Source organism: Salvia hispanica, chromosome 2, assembly GCF_029641045.1.
Source record: "Salvia hispanica isolate PSC_SH4W2 chromosome 2, Shi_PSC_v1, whole genome shotgun sequence".
NCBI classification, from domain to species: Eukaryota; Viridiplantae; Streptophyta; class Magnoliopsida; order Lamiales; family Lamiaceae; genus Salvia; species Salvia hispanica.
The window spans coordinates 19127275-19142076 of record NC_142693.1 but is presented as its reverse complement, the minus strand read 5'-3'; the positions used below and the strand labels follow the sequence as shown (position 1 = coordinate 19142076).

At 39.8% G+C, this 14802-nt stretch overlaps 4 protein-coding genes across 7 annotated transcripts; 1 reads left to right on the top strand and 3 right to left on the bottom strand.

Annotated features, from left to right (window-relative positions):
• Window positions 1–333: 333 nt before the first annotated feature.
• Window positions 334–2597, bottom strand: LOC125217533 (Haloacid dehalogenase-like hydrolase (HAD) superfamily protein). The gene is made up of 4 exons (XM_048119057.2): window positions 2347–2597; window positions 1159–1479; window positions 858–1064; window positions 334–765 (listed from the first exon to the last, which is right to left on the bottom strand). Exons 2-4 carry the CDS (start codon window positions 1414–1416, stop codon window positions 472–474), a joined length of 759 nt encoding a protein of 252 aa, XP_047975014.1. The 5' UTR covers window positions 1417–1479; window positions 2347–2597; the 3' UTR covers window positions 334–471.
• Window positions 2598–4993: 2396 nt separating this feature from the next.
• Window positions 4994–7061, bottom strand: CAT5 (cationic amino acid transporter 5). The gene has a single exon (XM_089064507.1). It carries the CDS (start codon window positions 7007–7009, stop codon window positions 5249–5251), a length of 1761 nt encoding a protein of 586 aa, XP_088920633.1. The 5' UTR covers window positions 7010–7061; the 3' UTR covers window positions 4994–5248.
• A 556-nt stretch (window positions 7062–7617) lies between these two features.
• On the bottom strand, window positions 7618–11164 carry LOC125216210 (translocator assembly/maintenance protein). Of its 4 annotated transcripts, XM_089064508.1 has the most exons (13): window positions 11042–11164; window positions 10773–10915; window positions 10442–10600; window positions 9695–9805; window positions 9448–9504; window positions 9274–9336; window positions 9125–9193; window positions 8916–9008; window positions 8673–8777; window positions 8518–8595; window positions 8297–8425; window positions 8065–8191; window positions 7618–7918 (listed from the first exon to the last, which is right to left on the bottom strand). In XM_089064508.1, the coding sequence occupies exons 4-13, from the start codon at window positions 9800–9802 to the stop codon at window positions 7731–7733; spliced, it is 1017 nt and encodes a 338-aa protein (XP_088920634.1). In that variant the 5' UTR covers window positions 9803–9805; window positions 10442–10600; window positions 10773–10915; window positions 11042–11164; the 3' UTR covers window positions 7618–7730. The 4 variants fall into 4 exon arrangements, with proteins under 4 accessions (XP_088920634.1, XP_047973849.1, XP_047973828.1 ...); XM_048117892.2 differs by lacking the exon at window positions 11042–11164 and having other exon boundaries at window positions 10773–10963; XM_048117871.2 differs by lacking the exon at window positions 11042–11164 and having other exon boundaries at window positions 8086–8191; window positions 10773–10963.
• PTAC14 (plastid transcriptionally active 14) lies at window positions 11151–14535 on the top strand. The gene is made up of 12 exons (XM_048117860.2): window positions 11151–11360; window positions 11453–11590; window positions 11685–11810; window positions 11932–12060; window positions 12265–12354; window positions 12440–12590; window positions 12996–13105; window positions 13406–13477; window positions 13624–13729; window positions 13816–14013; window positions 14134–14176; window positions 14264–14535. The coding sequence occupies exons 1-12, from the start codon at window positions 11151–11153 to the stop codon at window positions 14340–14342; spliced, it is 1452 nt and encodes a 483-aa protein (XP_047973817.2). The 3' UTR covers window positions 14343–14535.
• Window positions 14536–14802: the final 267 nt, after the last annotated feature.

Here is a 14802-nt window from a genome sequence, read left to right as displayed (position 1 = left end):
GTTGGGTCTACCTTATCCATTGTTTTATTGATAAATTGAAAATCAATCTCACAAAAATAGTTAGATCAAGCATAATCAATGGGTAAATCCTTGGGAAATGGATCATAAAATACGTGAATCCTTATCATAATGGGATGGAGGAAGTATTAATTAGTTAGATACAAGGCCTAAATTTAATAATTTATGAGATGAGTGACTTAAGTTTTAACTTAGTAAAAAGCACCAAATTTCGGTCTAAGTTTGTGATTTTGGGACCATTATCGCTATATATTACTGAATCACACTGGCTTTTTCTTTAGATGCAAACTTTGTAATGAATCATGAAAAGAGTACTGTAGAAAAGAGAAGACAATGTCATAAATTCATTTGTCAAAAACAATGTTCATTTCAAGGGCTGTTGCTACAACATGGATTTAGAATAATTAAGAGAAAAAATGTGTTTGGTTGATAGTTTATTCGAACATGTTACAATCAGCTCTGTCGCTCAGAAGATAGCCATTCTTGAGCAGCAATCAAGTCGGGTAGCACGATAGCACCGGATTCCCTCCAACTCCGAGCATCTGGGGTTTGAAACCGGTCCAACAGTAGACCGTGCATACCTACACTCTTTGCCGGGACATAGTCCTTGCGCATGCTGTCCCCGATATGAAGAGCCTCTCCCGGTGCAATGTTGCCTGCCCTCTCCAAGGCTATCTCGTACAGCCTTGGGTCGGGCTTCTCCACACCTTCGAGACCAGAGAATACGCCAAAGTCCCACTCCGATCCCTGGAAAATGTTCGAGATTTTGCATCAGACGCCACGGAATTTATGTTTTATGCAATGAATCTTCTATATCTATATCATGCTTTTGGATTTACCTTGTGCAAACCCAATGCTGGAAGGATTACATCTTGATACCTATACTCGGCATTGCTCACGATTCCTACAATAATGCCTTTCCCACGAAGCCATCTCAGGAATGGCTGTGAATCCGGGAAGATAGTATATGGCGCAGATGAACCAAAGGTGGCGTATACGCGTCTGAAAACCTTCTCAAACGTTTCTTCATCATAATCATATCCAGCCTGTAGCATGAGCAACATAAGATAAACAAGCCATATAAAAACTGAAAGTCGAACTTACGACTTTATCAACATCGCTATCGATTGATTCTCTCACCCTGAGAAAAGAATCCCGCACACACGTCTTCCACCAAACGATGTTGGGTATCTTCTCTGCAAATCCAAAGCATGGATGCTTCGTCGCCATCTCTGTATAAGCCTGCTTAAAACCCTCGTGTACCCGTTTATAGTCCGGACACGGGAGTCCTATTGATTTTGCTGCCATACAGTAGTAGTCACCAAGCTCCCCTTTGTATGCAATTAGCGTGCCGGTAACATCAACAGTTACTAAACGCAACTTTGATAGGATAGACATTTCGAAGAAATCAGAGCAGAGCGATGAAGATCTCGATTACTTACACACAGAAAGGTGAAGACCCTGCATCAAGTACCAGTTAAAATGGTTAGAAATGCTTCTTCTACCATGTCATTTACACACGAAAAATAGATCGATGAATCTCACCGGAGCCATTACACCATTCATACAGTAAAAAATTAGGAAACACTAGAAGATAAAACCACAGATACAAAACATTATTATGCACTTTCTATTCAGTATCTCAGAAGTGAATCATAAGACCCCACTCATAACTTCAATGCAATACCAAATTTTTCAACAGAGCCTCAAATCATAAGAGTCCAGTATGAAAGGGGAGAGCTTGATAAATTTTTTTGAAAATCAACTACAAATTTATAATCAGTACAACTCTGTAAAGCTTAAATACTGTATGATGAAACATGACAAAAAGTGAAGAATGAAATCATCCATGAAAATATCTGTAAACAAGTGAAGAATGAAAATATCCATGAAAATCATCCATAAAAAGTGAAGATGAAAATATCCATCAAACCAAGAATCAAATGCAGCCTTTGAGCGCATGATGAACCACATAAGCATGAAATATAAAAATGAAAAAATCCACTTGAGATTCATCATCTGATGAGATGCAATTTTCAGCTAATTAAAGAGATTATTCATACATTTTGCAAGCAGGCTGAAATCGAGTCCAGTTAGGTCAAATTTCTGCTCCAATCATATGCAACATTTCGAAGAAGGAACACACATTTATAAACTGACCAAGTGATTAAACTCACTAATTAGGAAAAATCACACTAATTAGGCAAAATCAAGGTCGATTAGCCATCAAATCTCAACCTCAATCTTCACGCATGTAAAACACAGAGAAACACTTCATCAAGCGGAAAAACATCGCCGAAAATGGGGGAAAAAACTAGAGAGCATTACCCGAAGCTCGGAGCGATGGCAAATTGAGCAACTCAGTTTGAATCTGCTTCGATTTCGTAAGGAGAGAGTTGATGAACTCAGAGAATCTAGCTCAACAATTATGGTTGTAGCTTGGCTTCATCGCCATATTAATACGGTCTTCCGCTTTTGAATGCACATAGCTTTTCAAACTGCGTGCTGTTGTTAATTTTGTTAAATATAGTTAAATAAAAGTCGATTAGGAATTCAATCAATTTAGGAATTTAGGCGTTAGAAACTATAGAAAACCATGGACTTTAGCCTCTGGTTTTTGCAAATTCAGCTCAAAATCAATTCTTTTTCTATTTCACTACGACAGTGAAATCTTATTACCCTAGGGATGTCAATGTAGCCCGCAACTCGTGGGCTGGCCCGAATAGCCCGCTAAATTTATAGGGTTAGGGTCGGAAATTTCTAGCCCGATAAAAATAAAACCCGATAAGCCTGCACCCGATTAACCCGCAACCCGTTAGGACCAGGCCCGGAAACCCGATGGGCTGGCCCGATAACCCGCTAAAATTTATATTTTTCAATTTTTTACTCCTAATTTAACACTTCGTTGACTAATTTTATGACATAGATAACTAAAAAAAAGATAACTTTCAATTTTATGGTAAATATATAAATTTTATATTGACTTTTTATTAATATAATAATTATTAAATAAATTAATCTCACTAAAAGAATATTTAAATTTTTAACATGCATTAAAATTTCACGAAATATCACAAATATTAGTATTTTATGATTGAGTTTAAGCATATATCTCAAATTTATCATAATTAAATATTTTATATTTTACAAATATAACTAATTTTCATCATGATTTATTGGATTGTTCAAGCCTTAACCTTATCGGTAGCAACCCGATTAACCCGTCGGGCTAGCCCGAAACCCGAGCTTTTAGGGTTAGGGCCGAAGTTTTACAACCCGAAAGAAATCACAATCCGGCAAGCCCGCACCCGATTGACCCGCAACCCGAGTAGGGTTGGCCCGAAACCCGATGGGCTGGCCCGATTGACATCCCTACCCACTCCATTCCAAAAATAATTAACTAAATTACATCGTGTTAAATAGAGTAAAAAGTCGAAATAATAATAAGTATGCTATTCTAATAACAGTAAATAAGTTATTTTTGTTAAGACAAAAAGAGTATTACTTTATTCTAATACTCCCGTAATAATAGTAAATAAGTCATTTTTGTTAGGACAAAAAGAGTATTACTCTATTCTAATACTCCCTCTGTCCACGAATGAGAGTCTCATTTCTATCCGGTACGGGTTTTAAAAAATGTTAAAAAAAAAGTAGGTGGAAAAAAGTTACTGGAATAAGAGTTCCACTTGTATATATTAGTTTTAAATAATATGTGAGTTGAATGATTTAGTGGAATGTGAGGTCTCTTTACCATTTATGATAGTATGTGAGTTGAATGATTTAGTGGAATGTGAGGTCTCTTTACCATTTATGATAATATGTGAGTTGAATGATTTAGTGGAATGTGAGGTATCTTTACCATTTATGATAATTATGAACGAGACTCATATTCGTGGACGGGGGAAGTAATAGAGCAAGTAAACATGAAAGCAAAACTTTGTTTTTGACAAGGCCAACATGTATCCCATGCGCGATGGCATCCGAAGCACTGACTCAGTTGGACGCGTGTAACCGCCAATGATGCCCAAAGCGATGGGGCGCGAGGGACTGCAACCTTTTTGGGATATGAAAGTTTGAGGCAATAGCATATCTATATCGTCCTTAGATGTTTCTGCAAGTATTGTAATAGTATTAGCTAATACCGTATTATTTTTAAATTTTATTATAATAGGGATAAATCATTGTAATTGTTGGGGCTTCAATATGCGTGTAATATTTTTAAATTTCGATGTTTAAATTTTTGAGAGTGTATTATTTATATGATTCATAAAATAAGTTTTTTGAAAAAACGATTAGTACTAATAATATTATAAGAATATTTTTTTCAGTTTGTCGGGTACTTAATGTATCTCCTTATTCAAGGTGTTTCCATTGGGCATTTGCCTAATAACTTAGTCAGTCAATATGATTCCCACTCTTCCAATCAAAATTTTACAACTACTTGATTTTCAAATAAAATAATTTTCCCCAATGTTCAAAGGTGAAACAACTCAGTCCACTTTTTGGTAAGAAAAAATCATGTAATTTTAGTTTAGTTTTTGAATTTGGCCCAATGAGAATGTTTTCAGAATTTATAAGCGGTTGTAGCCTGTAGGGGCAAGAATTTTTGTTTGGGCCAAGTTTAAAAAAATAGTAAGTACTTAAATTCACATATTTTTTTGACATAAAGTAGATAAAATTAAAATCAGAATTCGTGACCGTAGTGTTGGTTGGTTTAACTTCAAATCGTCAATCTTATAGTAAGTCAGTTTTTTGAAAGATAATCAATAAAAATTTTTATGCATAATGCAATCATAATGAATTCCCAAACATCTGGCGATCTTTTTTGATGAATTATTTCTTCAATCATATTATAATCACGGGAACACATACTGAAAATCTAATAATATCAAATTCTATTGTGGAAGACATAATTTTTTTTCTGAATACATGATCTATGCATAATATCATAAAAATGGATACATAAAATCACCAATAAGTCCGAAAAAGTATATGTAAATAGGGGTGAAAAAGTATCTAAAAATATCAAACATAGATATTTGTACCTTTTTGAAGTAAGTAACCAATGACGTCAGTTCACGATGAAAACTAAATTGAAGGAGTAGTTTCTTAATATACAAAAGGAGCAACAATGATTCCTTATCTATCATTTGATTATAATTTTTTTTTTTTTTTTTCATTTGATTATACTTGACCTATTGGTGGGAGGAGAAACGTCTAGTCAGCCAATTTAAGGAGAAGGTTTCACTTCCTCGGCTTCGTCCTCGATCTTGGCCGTTTCCACCTTGATCTGCTGCGCCATGTCGTAGGTCGCATGAACACCGAACAAGACGTAATACAAGAGCATGATCGCCGTGCACACGCCGAACCTCACAAACGTCGCGCCGCTCAACGACCCCATCAGAAACACGTTCATCGCGATCGACAGCGACGGCAGCCACGGCACCATCGGCACTCCCCACACCTTCGGCGTCCTCTCCTGCGGCAGCATCACCGCAATCCCCAGCGTGGCCGCCAACCACACCGGGACCGTCACCGCATACCCCACCCACTCCCTGCCCTGTTTTAAACCCCAGTAGGCAGAGGTCCCCATTGAGGCAGCTATGATCAGCAGCACCAACGCTGCCAATCTAGCCGCATTCGCCCGGGAAGTCACCCCGGGCATGTAGTAGCGCCGCACCAGCAGCGCCACCGCCATCATCATGAAAATAAACAGAGTGCTGACAGAAAGGAGGCTGGCCAGGACGTCGAGGCTCGAGAACAGGGCGACCACGGCGCTCGGGATGGTGACGAGGAGCGTCGCGTATATTGGAGTCCCGGTCTTGGGGTGGACGAGCGCGAAGAAGGGCGGGATCATGTGGGACCGGGCTATGTGGGTGGTGTAGCGAGCCTGCCCGAGGGCCCCGACAAGGAGGACCGTAGTCATCCCCTTGAGGGCGCCTAAATCGACGAGATATTTGGCCCATTTCATCCCGACGCTCTGGAAGGCTATGGAGTAAGCAGCATTGGTGTCTAACTCGGTGTAATTCTGCATCATGACTAATGAAAGCGCCATTAGGCAGTAGATGATGGTGATCAGCGACATCGACCCGAGGAGCCCGATGGGGATGTCTCGCTGCGGGTTCTTGGTCTCCTCGGCCATGGTGGCGATGTTGTCGAATCCTCCGTAGGCGAAGTAGACGATGGCGGCGGCCTGGAAGACCCCGGTGGCCTCGTAGGGGACGAAAGGCTTGAGGTTGGAGGCGTCCGCGTGAGCGAATCCCGCAACTATCACGAATATGATCACGGCCGTGTTCACGGCCGACGCGATCCAGTTGAGGTACGAGGTCTTTTTCGCGCTCGTGATCGCAATCGTGGCTGCGAGGATGAGGATTCCCGCGGCCAGCGGGTCGAGTAGGTCGAAGCCGTGGGCGAGGTTGGTGTGGATGCGCAGCGAGTTCGGGTGGCGGTCGAGGAGCGTGGTGAAGTAGGACGTCCAGCCTCGGGCGACCGCGGCTCCTCCGATGATGGATTCGAGGAGAATGTTTCCGGCTGCGATGAAGGCCGCGAGATCGCCGAGTTCGACGCGGAGGTAAGCGAAAGACCCTCCAGCGACAGGGATCTCGATTGCGAATTCGGTGTAGCAGAAGACAGAGAGCATGGCTGAGAGGCCGGAAGCGACGTACGACAAGACGATGGCGGGGCCCGCGTGGTCGTGAGCTTCTTGGCCGGTGAGGACGAAGATGCCGGTGCCGATGACAGCGCCAAACCCGAACCAGATGAGGTCCCACCAGTTGAGCTGGCGCTTCATGCTGTGCTCGCTCTGTCTGCGGAGGTAGACGAGCTCTGTTGCTTCATCGGAGCGGCTGAGGAGGCGGTCCTTCAGCCGGAGCCTGGTCTGAGACAGGGCGGAGGTATAGGTGCTCAAATTCTCGAAAGATTTCTCCGGGAAGAAGTCTTGCTTGCTGAATCTCCAGTAGCTTCTTTGCTCAACATCAGATTCAGTTCCCATTTCTGCACTCTGCTGTTGTTATTCCTAAACCAGAGCAAATAAATGGATGATATGAGAGAGAGTGAGGAGAAATCTATTACCTTATCTCTGTCAGTCAACTGTCAAGTCGCGGCCATGAGTGGACGACAACGGCGATGGCGATGGTGACGGCGGGATATATATTCAAAATAAAAACTGGTAATTTGACATTTATTACAAGTAGACAAAGTATCTTGTTATAGTCATCCTGCATTATTTGACCTCACATTTCTACTCCAAATCAAGCCAAGACTATGAGCAGTGAAACACCTATAGTCAAGCATAATCTAGGAGAAGAGACTGTTATCTCACATTAGATGAGTGAGAGAAGTTGGAAGGTGTATATAATTTCTGTCCAACTCCAATTAGTTTGAGACCCTTTTGAGATCCGTGCAGACTTGACTCAAAGCGGACAATTTCAAACTAATGTGTGCAGTCGACGGTCCTAACAAGAGCCATGGAATTTAGGAAGCCAGCCAATTATGTCTTATGTGATTGTCCCACCCCATGTGACAATTAATAAGATGACAACAAAGGAATCTGTGGCCGAATCAATGCTAACTATGTTAAAAACTAGTTGCTTACTACAATGACAGCAATAACTGAGTATATATAATCAAGAAAGCAGGATCCTTCTGTCATTTCACCTTTCACAGCGTCATTAAACAAAATTTAGCAGTGACTCATGTTTGAACTTATAAGATTATCGCCAAGATCTCCATGCCTTCTTCATTTTGCTCCCGACATACTTCACTCCGTGAACTGCACCAGCGGTTAGTAGACCTGCGACCGCCTGTCTTGCACTCGAAACCATGACTTTGCGTCTCAGGGTCTTCCGGATGCAATCTGCAGCCTCTTCCCTTTTAATTGCTACCTTCTGTGTCGCTCTACCTAAAATACGATTAACCCAACGGAACACCATAAAAATTTTGCTGTATAAACATAACAAAAAATGCAAAATAAGGAGGTGCTAGATTGACTGCTTCCCTAAGCAATGGGCATAGCTAATGAAATGGCGATGAAGCAGTAGAGCTCACCCGCCCAATGATTTATCGTACCAGATTCGTCAATTGGTTTCTTCTCTCCAAGTTTCATCCCAGTATGGCATCTGAGAGGCAGAGGAAGGGAAGACACGAGGGAGCATGTGGTAGACGATCCACAATCCTGATTCAACAATCCGAGTAAGCCAAAATCTCAACATTTGCAATTTTCTGAAAACATAGCAATCTGTGCAATCACAATCTGTATGGACCTTAAATTTGGACTGACCTGGATTAAATTTAATTTTTGATCACCAGAAGATGACATTCTAAGCAAGTCTTGAGCTGCAAATTCCTCTATAAATGGATTGTACATTTGTTGGAATAACTCAAACTGTCCTTGTACAATCTTTCTCACCTGAGAAGTGTGCATAGATTAAGTATAGAAATTAAATTTCAATAAACACACACAGTTTAAAGTTAAGTTCCTGAGACTTCAATCATCATTACCTTGTTTCGATCCTCTGCGAAAAGCATTCGTAAGTCACCCATGTATGAGAGGCTACATATTTTGGCGTACAACTCTTCCTGCAAACATATCAAGCTTATTACTGCTAGCCTTTTTACCTTTACACGACTTCGATGAAACTGAGAAAGGTCCATACCTCACTGAATTTTGATGGCAAAAGCAGGAGGGCAGCAGCTGTTGCAGCCTTCACGTTTACAGAGTTGAGTTTTTCTATCTCTGATTTGTCTACTACGACGTTAACCTACAATACACAGATGCTTGAGATACTATATAGGCAGCATCCAGTAAAACCGAAGCATACTTTACAAGCAGAAAGTTTAGCAGAGTGTTAGAGATGAAATGCATTAAGTAGTAATCCAAGTATTGATGCAAAACGTACCGGTTTCTGCAAACGGCCACTCAGATAGAAACTTTCCCAACCCGATATGTCCCGAACAAGATCATTCATGCGAACAACACCATATTTAAACATCTGCAGGAGATTTCATGTCAAAATCTCATTTCAGTATATCTAATATGTAAAGAGAGATAACAACCATAAATCACATGTTAAAACATCGCAATAAGAGTAACGATACAAATAATCACCCGATCTCTGTGAGAAACAAAAGGATTGAAATGTATGCGGGCACCAATATGATCTGCAACCCCGGTTATCTACTAGGCACAGGAAAAACAATATCAATCTTGCAAGACACTTAAACATCCAAAATGAGAAGAGAGATGTGAAGTATCACCAGCTGCGCTCCCCCAAGGTGGATCATCCATGACACATAATGATCCCGATTTAATTTCAGATTCTTGATCCCAAAAGACAAGTATATTCCATCAGTTGCTAATCAAAACAGAGATAGAAAGAATGGAGCTTCGTAAAAATTATTAACTGCTATGATCATAATTCATACATATACCTCTGTGTGCCATTGCTGGGGATTTGCTACACCAAGAATGTAATCTATCATAGATGTCTGAAACAAGGATTTAAGAGAGAAAGTCATAAAGCTACATGTAATTATAAAATTTCAAAGACCCTGAAATTGATGGCATAATGTTTCAGTCACAGACTCACAGCGCTTTCGTGCTAGTGTTAAATTCAAAAATAAGTTGGGGAAAATCATCAACTCCAGTAAATGACTAGAAAAGAGGAGAAGATTGCACCTTATCAGAATTGTTTGGATGGAGAGAGGATCCATATATACAGGCGAACTCAACAGGAGGCAGAGTGTCGAGAAAACTTGTGTGCTCGGGTATCTTTCCAGCATCCATTGACTACATTTAGCAAATGCAACAAGGTTAGAACTTTTTATAAACCTGATCAAATCCCCAGACGAATTAATCATGTATATCAACACTGACAATTAATTCTTCAAAGCCCAAAATAGTACTCAAACAAATAATGAAAAAACCTCTCTTTTTTGTCAGACATTACATTGAACATCTCAGTTGCATTGTCTGACTGTACCAATATAAAGTTGGACTGAACAGAAATATAGTTCGGCTTATAAACAAGTACACAAGTCTCAGAACAAAAGCGTCTAACACCCATAAAACAAGTGAACTCAAAGTCTCAAACCAAGACTCAAATGCAGCCCCCAAACATGAGATCAAGATAACAAAAAGTCAAACTTGATGAGCTTTGAAATTCATCATTTAAAGAGATGCAATGTGGCTAAAGACTCAGGATAATTATACAATTGTCCAGCTCACTTAAAAAATTTGCTCCAATCATATGTAACATTTCGAAAAAGGCACACATATTTATAACTGACCAAACAAATTGTGAAAAATTAAATTGAGTAGCCATCATCAAATTTCCACATTGATCGTTGCACATGTAAAATACAGAGAACTACTTCATCAAGCGAAAAACTTCGCCGAAAATGGGGGAGAACCAGAGAGCATTACCCGAAGCTCAGAGCGAGGGAAAATTGAGCAATTATGTCTGAATTGGCTATGATTTCGTGTGGAGAGAAATGATTGACTTAGAGAATCTAGCTCAACAAGTAGCCTGGTAGCTTGCCTGCATCACCATATTAATAGTGTCCGTCAATCGCCCTTGTGCTTCTGAATGCAAAAAACCATTTCAAATTTATCAAATATAGTAGAAAACCGAAATCGGAATACTCAAATAAACAATGAAAAATCAATCCTTGTTCAATCAGACATTTCATCGAACATCTCAGATGCGTCGCTATAATGTACTGAAATGGAGGCTGATTGAGCAGTAACCACTAACCACTGCCGCTTATAATGATGACGGAATCCCCATGCTGTATGTATGTATGCTTCTTTCCAATTGGCTTATGAAGATGACGATCGTTAACGATGAATTCCCCAGCACCGCTTCAAGCTTTTACTCTCCCTCTCCCGCCTAATTATCTGTTAATTTAGTAAACTATAAATTTGTTTTGACAGTTACTAATTGCTTCATACTACTAATCTATAATGAAATAAAGATTAATTATATACCCTTATATTTATGAAAAAAGAAAGAGAAATATTCACCTTTACTATAAAAGGAATATTTTTGAGAGTAAAAACAGATAAACCCAACAGAGGTTTTGATGGATAACGTTTCGGTTTGCTGAAATTTCCCCCCAAAACTGCAAAGGCAATGGCTACGTCGCTCCTGCATCCACCGCCGCACTGCATCTTCACCAATCACCAACACCGCCGCCGCCTCCAGCAGGTGACTCGGCGGAGGAGTGCTCCGGTGCTGCGTGCGGCTTTGATTACTAACGAAGACGCATTTTCTGCAATTTCCACGTCCGATTTCCCTCTCTTCCAAACCGCGCTCCCTTCCGAACCTACTCCTGCTTCTCAGGTGACCGCATATTTCGCCAATTGAACTTTTTTTAAAGGATAATTGATGTCATTTTGATTAATATTCTGATTATTTGACGAAATTGTTGATAGTTGGAGCCAGCGGATCCCGATTTCTATAAGATAGGCTATGTTAGGAATATGCGAGCTTATGGAATCGAGTTCAGAGAAGGTCCCGATGGATTTGGAGTTTATGCGTCCAAAGATATCGCGCCTCTTCGCCGTTCTAGGGTAATTCTTCTTTTTATGAGACAATTGTGTGATTTTGTTACTGTGTTGCTTCGAAGTGTAATGATTGGCAATGCAATCTTCATTTGCTATGCAGTTGATTATGGAGATTCCACTGGAATTGATGCTAACTATAAGTCAAAAACTCCCTTGGATGTTCTTCCCGGATATTATACCAGTTGGTCATCCGATCTTCGACATAATCAACTCAACCAACCCCGAGGTAAATGCGTGGCGATAAAATTTCTTCGTTATTTCATTAGTTGTATATTTGATTAAGCTGATAGTTGGAGATCTTAGTTTTTCAGTTCCTCATGTGCATAATACTCTTTGGTTTACGTCAGACAGATTGGGACCTGAGGTTGGCATGTCTTCTCCTATACGCGTTCGATTGCAAGGATAATTTTTGGCAGCTGTATGGCGACTTCTTACCTGCTGCTGATGAGTGTACAAGCTTACTTCTAGCAACCGAGGTCGGATATGTGACTTTGAAACCTTCGAGTACCTACTTCGCCATTTTATTTGGTTTTTGTTGTTGCAATCAGTTTCATATTAGCTGAATTTGATCACCGAAGGTTTACCATATTTATTATGAACTTGTGTTACCCTGTGAGATGGTTCCAAAACTCTCTTTGTGAGAATTGATGGTTCCTTTACTCTCTTCATGACAATTGCAGGAGGACCTTTTGGAGTTGCAGGATAACGAACTTGCTTCTACAGTAAGACAACAGCAACAACGAGCTTTGGACTTTTGGGAGAAAAACTGGGTATGGATTTGTCTTTTATAATGTTGTATACTACCAGGAGTGTCTTTTTGGCATCAATTAACTGGTTTAACTGTGTGTCATTCAGCACTCTGCAGTACCCCTTAAAGTAAAACGGCTTGCTCTAGAGCCTGAGAGATTCCTGTGGGCCATGAGTATGGCGCAATCTCGATGTATAAACAAGCAAATCAGAGTTGGTGCTCTAACTCAAGATACTAACATGCTCATCCCTTATGCCGGTTAGTCTCTCTCAAATGAAGTTCGGTCATCTCCTTATTCTTCTCAGTGTGCCATTCATGGGATCGTGTGTATGTAACCTTCTGTGCCAATGGACTAAATAGAATTTTGATAAAGCAGTTTCTTTTGGAACCCAACTATTGAGAGTTTTATCTTTTTATGATGAAAACAAGTTAAGGGGCTATGGTGGTAGCCACCTAAATATGCATCAAACACTTGCCAATATATGTTTATTTCGCATCTACTGCTGATTCAAATTCAGAATTCACTTGTTTTACAAGTTTAATTAGTTTTTAATATCTCAATTTGACTGTTGGTAAATTTTCCTTTTTTCTTGCAAGTTGATTGAGCGGAAACGATCTTGTACATTAGCTCATTAACTATATGCGCTGATTGCATGTTCGTAGATATGTTAAATCATTCTTTCAAGCCGAATTGTTTCTTCCACTGGCGTTTCAAGGATCGAATGCTTGAGGTCATGATAAATGCTGGGCAAGGGGTCAAAAAGGGCGATGAGGTATAGAATACCACTGGCTTTATGTTGAGAGCAAAAGTGTATTTTTCAGATACAACTTTGACCATCGTTAAACCAAAGAGAAAAATTTATAGGATGTTTTATATTTGACAGAAGCTTGCTACTATTCATCCTTAAGATGATATCAATAGTAATATCTGAAATTGTTTTAGGATTTCAATTATATATGTATCATTATTAAGAGCGACTCATGATTGAGGTCTGATAAAAGATAACATGATGGTATATGTTCATTCCATTACATTTGCATAACTGTATGCCTTTCCGTTGATCGGTATGCAGATGACCGTCAGTTACATGAATGGACAGATGAATAACTTCTTCATGGAAAGATATGGGTTTTCATCTCCAGTGGTATTTTTCTGTTCCAACTAATATCTTTTTTAATTTAGCAAAAAGGCAAAATTCCTTTTTTCGTTTATTTCGTGTTACTTGACGTGCCCTTCATTACTAGTGTTATTGTTTATTTGTACCTTAACTGTTCGAAACAAAAACTGCAGAATCCTTGGGATGTTATCCAGTTCTCTGGCAATGCGCGGATTCATTTGGATTCTTTCTTATCCGTCTTCAATATATCTGGCCTTCCCGAAGAATACTATCACGACAGTAATATTGCTTCCTTCTCATAAGTATTTCATCTATGGCTTGAGCTTTGTTATGGTTCGTGAATTGAGGAGATTTTTACTTATCAGGCAAGCTATCGTATGATGACGAGAGCTTTGTTGATGGGGCCGTTATCGCTGCTGCTAGAACAATACCCACTTGGTCGGACGGGGACATCCCTCCCATTCCAAGCGCAGAAAGGAAAGCTGTGAAGGAGTTACAAGAAGAATGCCATCAAATGCTTGCAGAGTTTCCAACAACTGCCGAGCAAGATGAAGAAATTCTAGGTATGCTTAACATTCCGCCATGGAGTTCCTATTCCTTGATGGATAGAACAGCAAGAAACCGATGAATAGATTTTTGAATTGGATATCTAGTGTATTTACTTTCTTGGTTTCTTGCTGTAGAATCGATCCCTGAAGCTAGGAGGACGCAAGAGGCTGCTATAAAGTACGTATTCCCCACAGAAAAACTGTCTCGTTAATTCGGATGCATTAGAGGAACACGGTCCATCTTACTCACTGCTTTTCTGTGCAGATATAGGATGCACCGGAAGCTGTTCATGGAGAAAGTTATTCAGGCACTGGATATTTACCAAGAGAGGTTATTATTTTAATTTAGGATCGAACAAGCTGTACAAAATACAGCAAGATTGAGAGAGAGGTAACAAAATTACTTAGAAATTTGTATTGTTCTGTAAATTGAATGGAAATATAGAGCATTTTCTCGTAGCATCATGACTAGCTCGAATGTACTGCCTTTTCTTTAGAGCAAATTGCAGGAAAAATCACGAAGTTTGGTTCACTTAAGCAATTTCTTCATCGATGAGCATATACATAAATTTTTTGCTATGGGACAATTGTGAAATATGTCAGATTTGTTATTAACCTATGGTATAATCTGAAACTGAATATTATCCAAATTCATGATTTTGGGCAGTTTTTTAACAAATAAAGCACGTCATTTGAGTAGCCCCGATGTTTTGTCCACATAATATTTTTCGGTTGCCACGTCAGATATGATTCCCCCGTAACACGAGTCTACTTGCGGAAAAAAGTGTATCTAGTTTATAATTT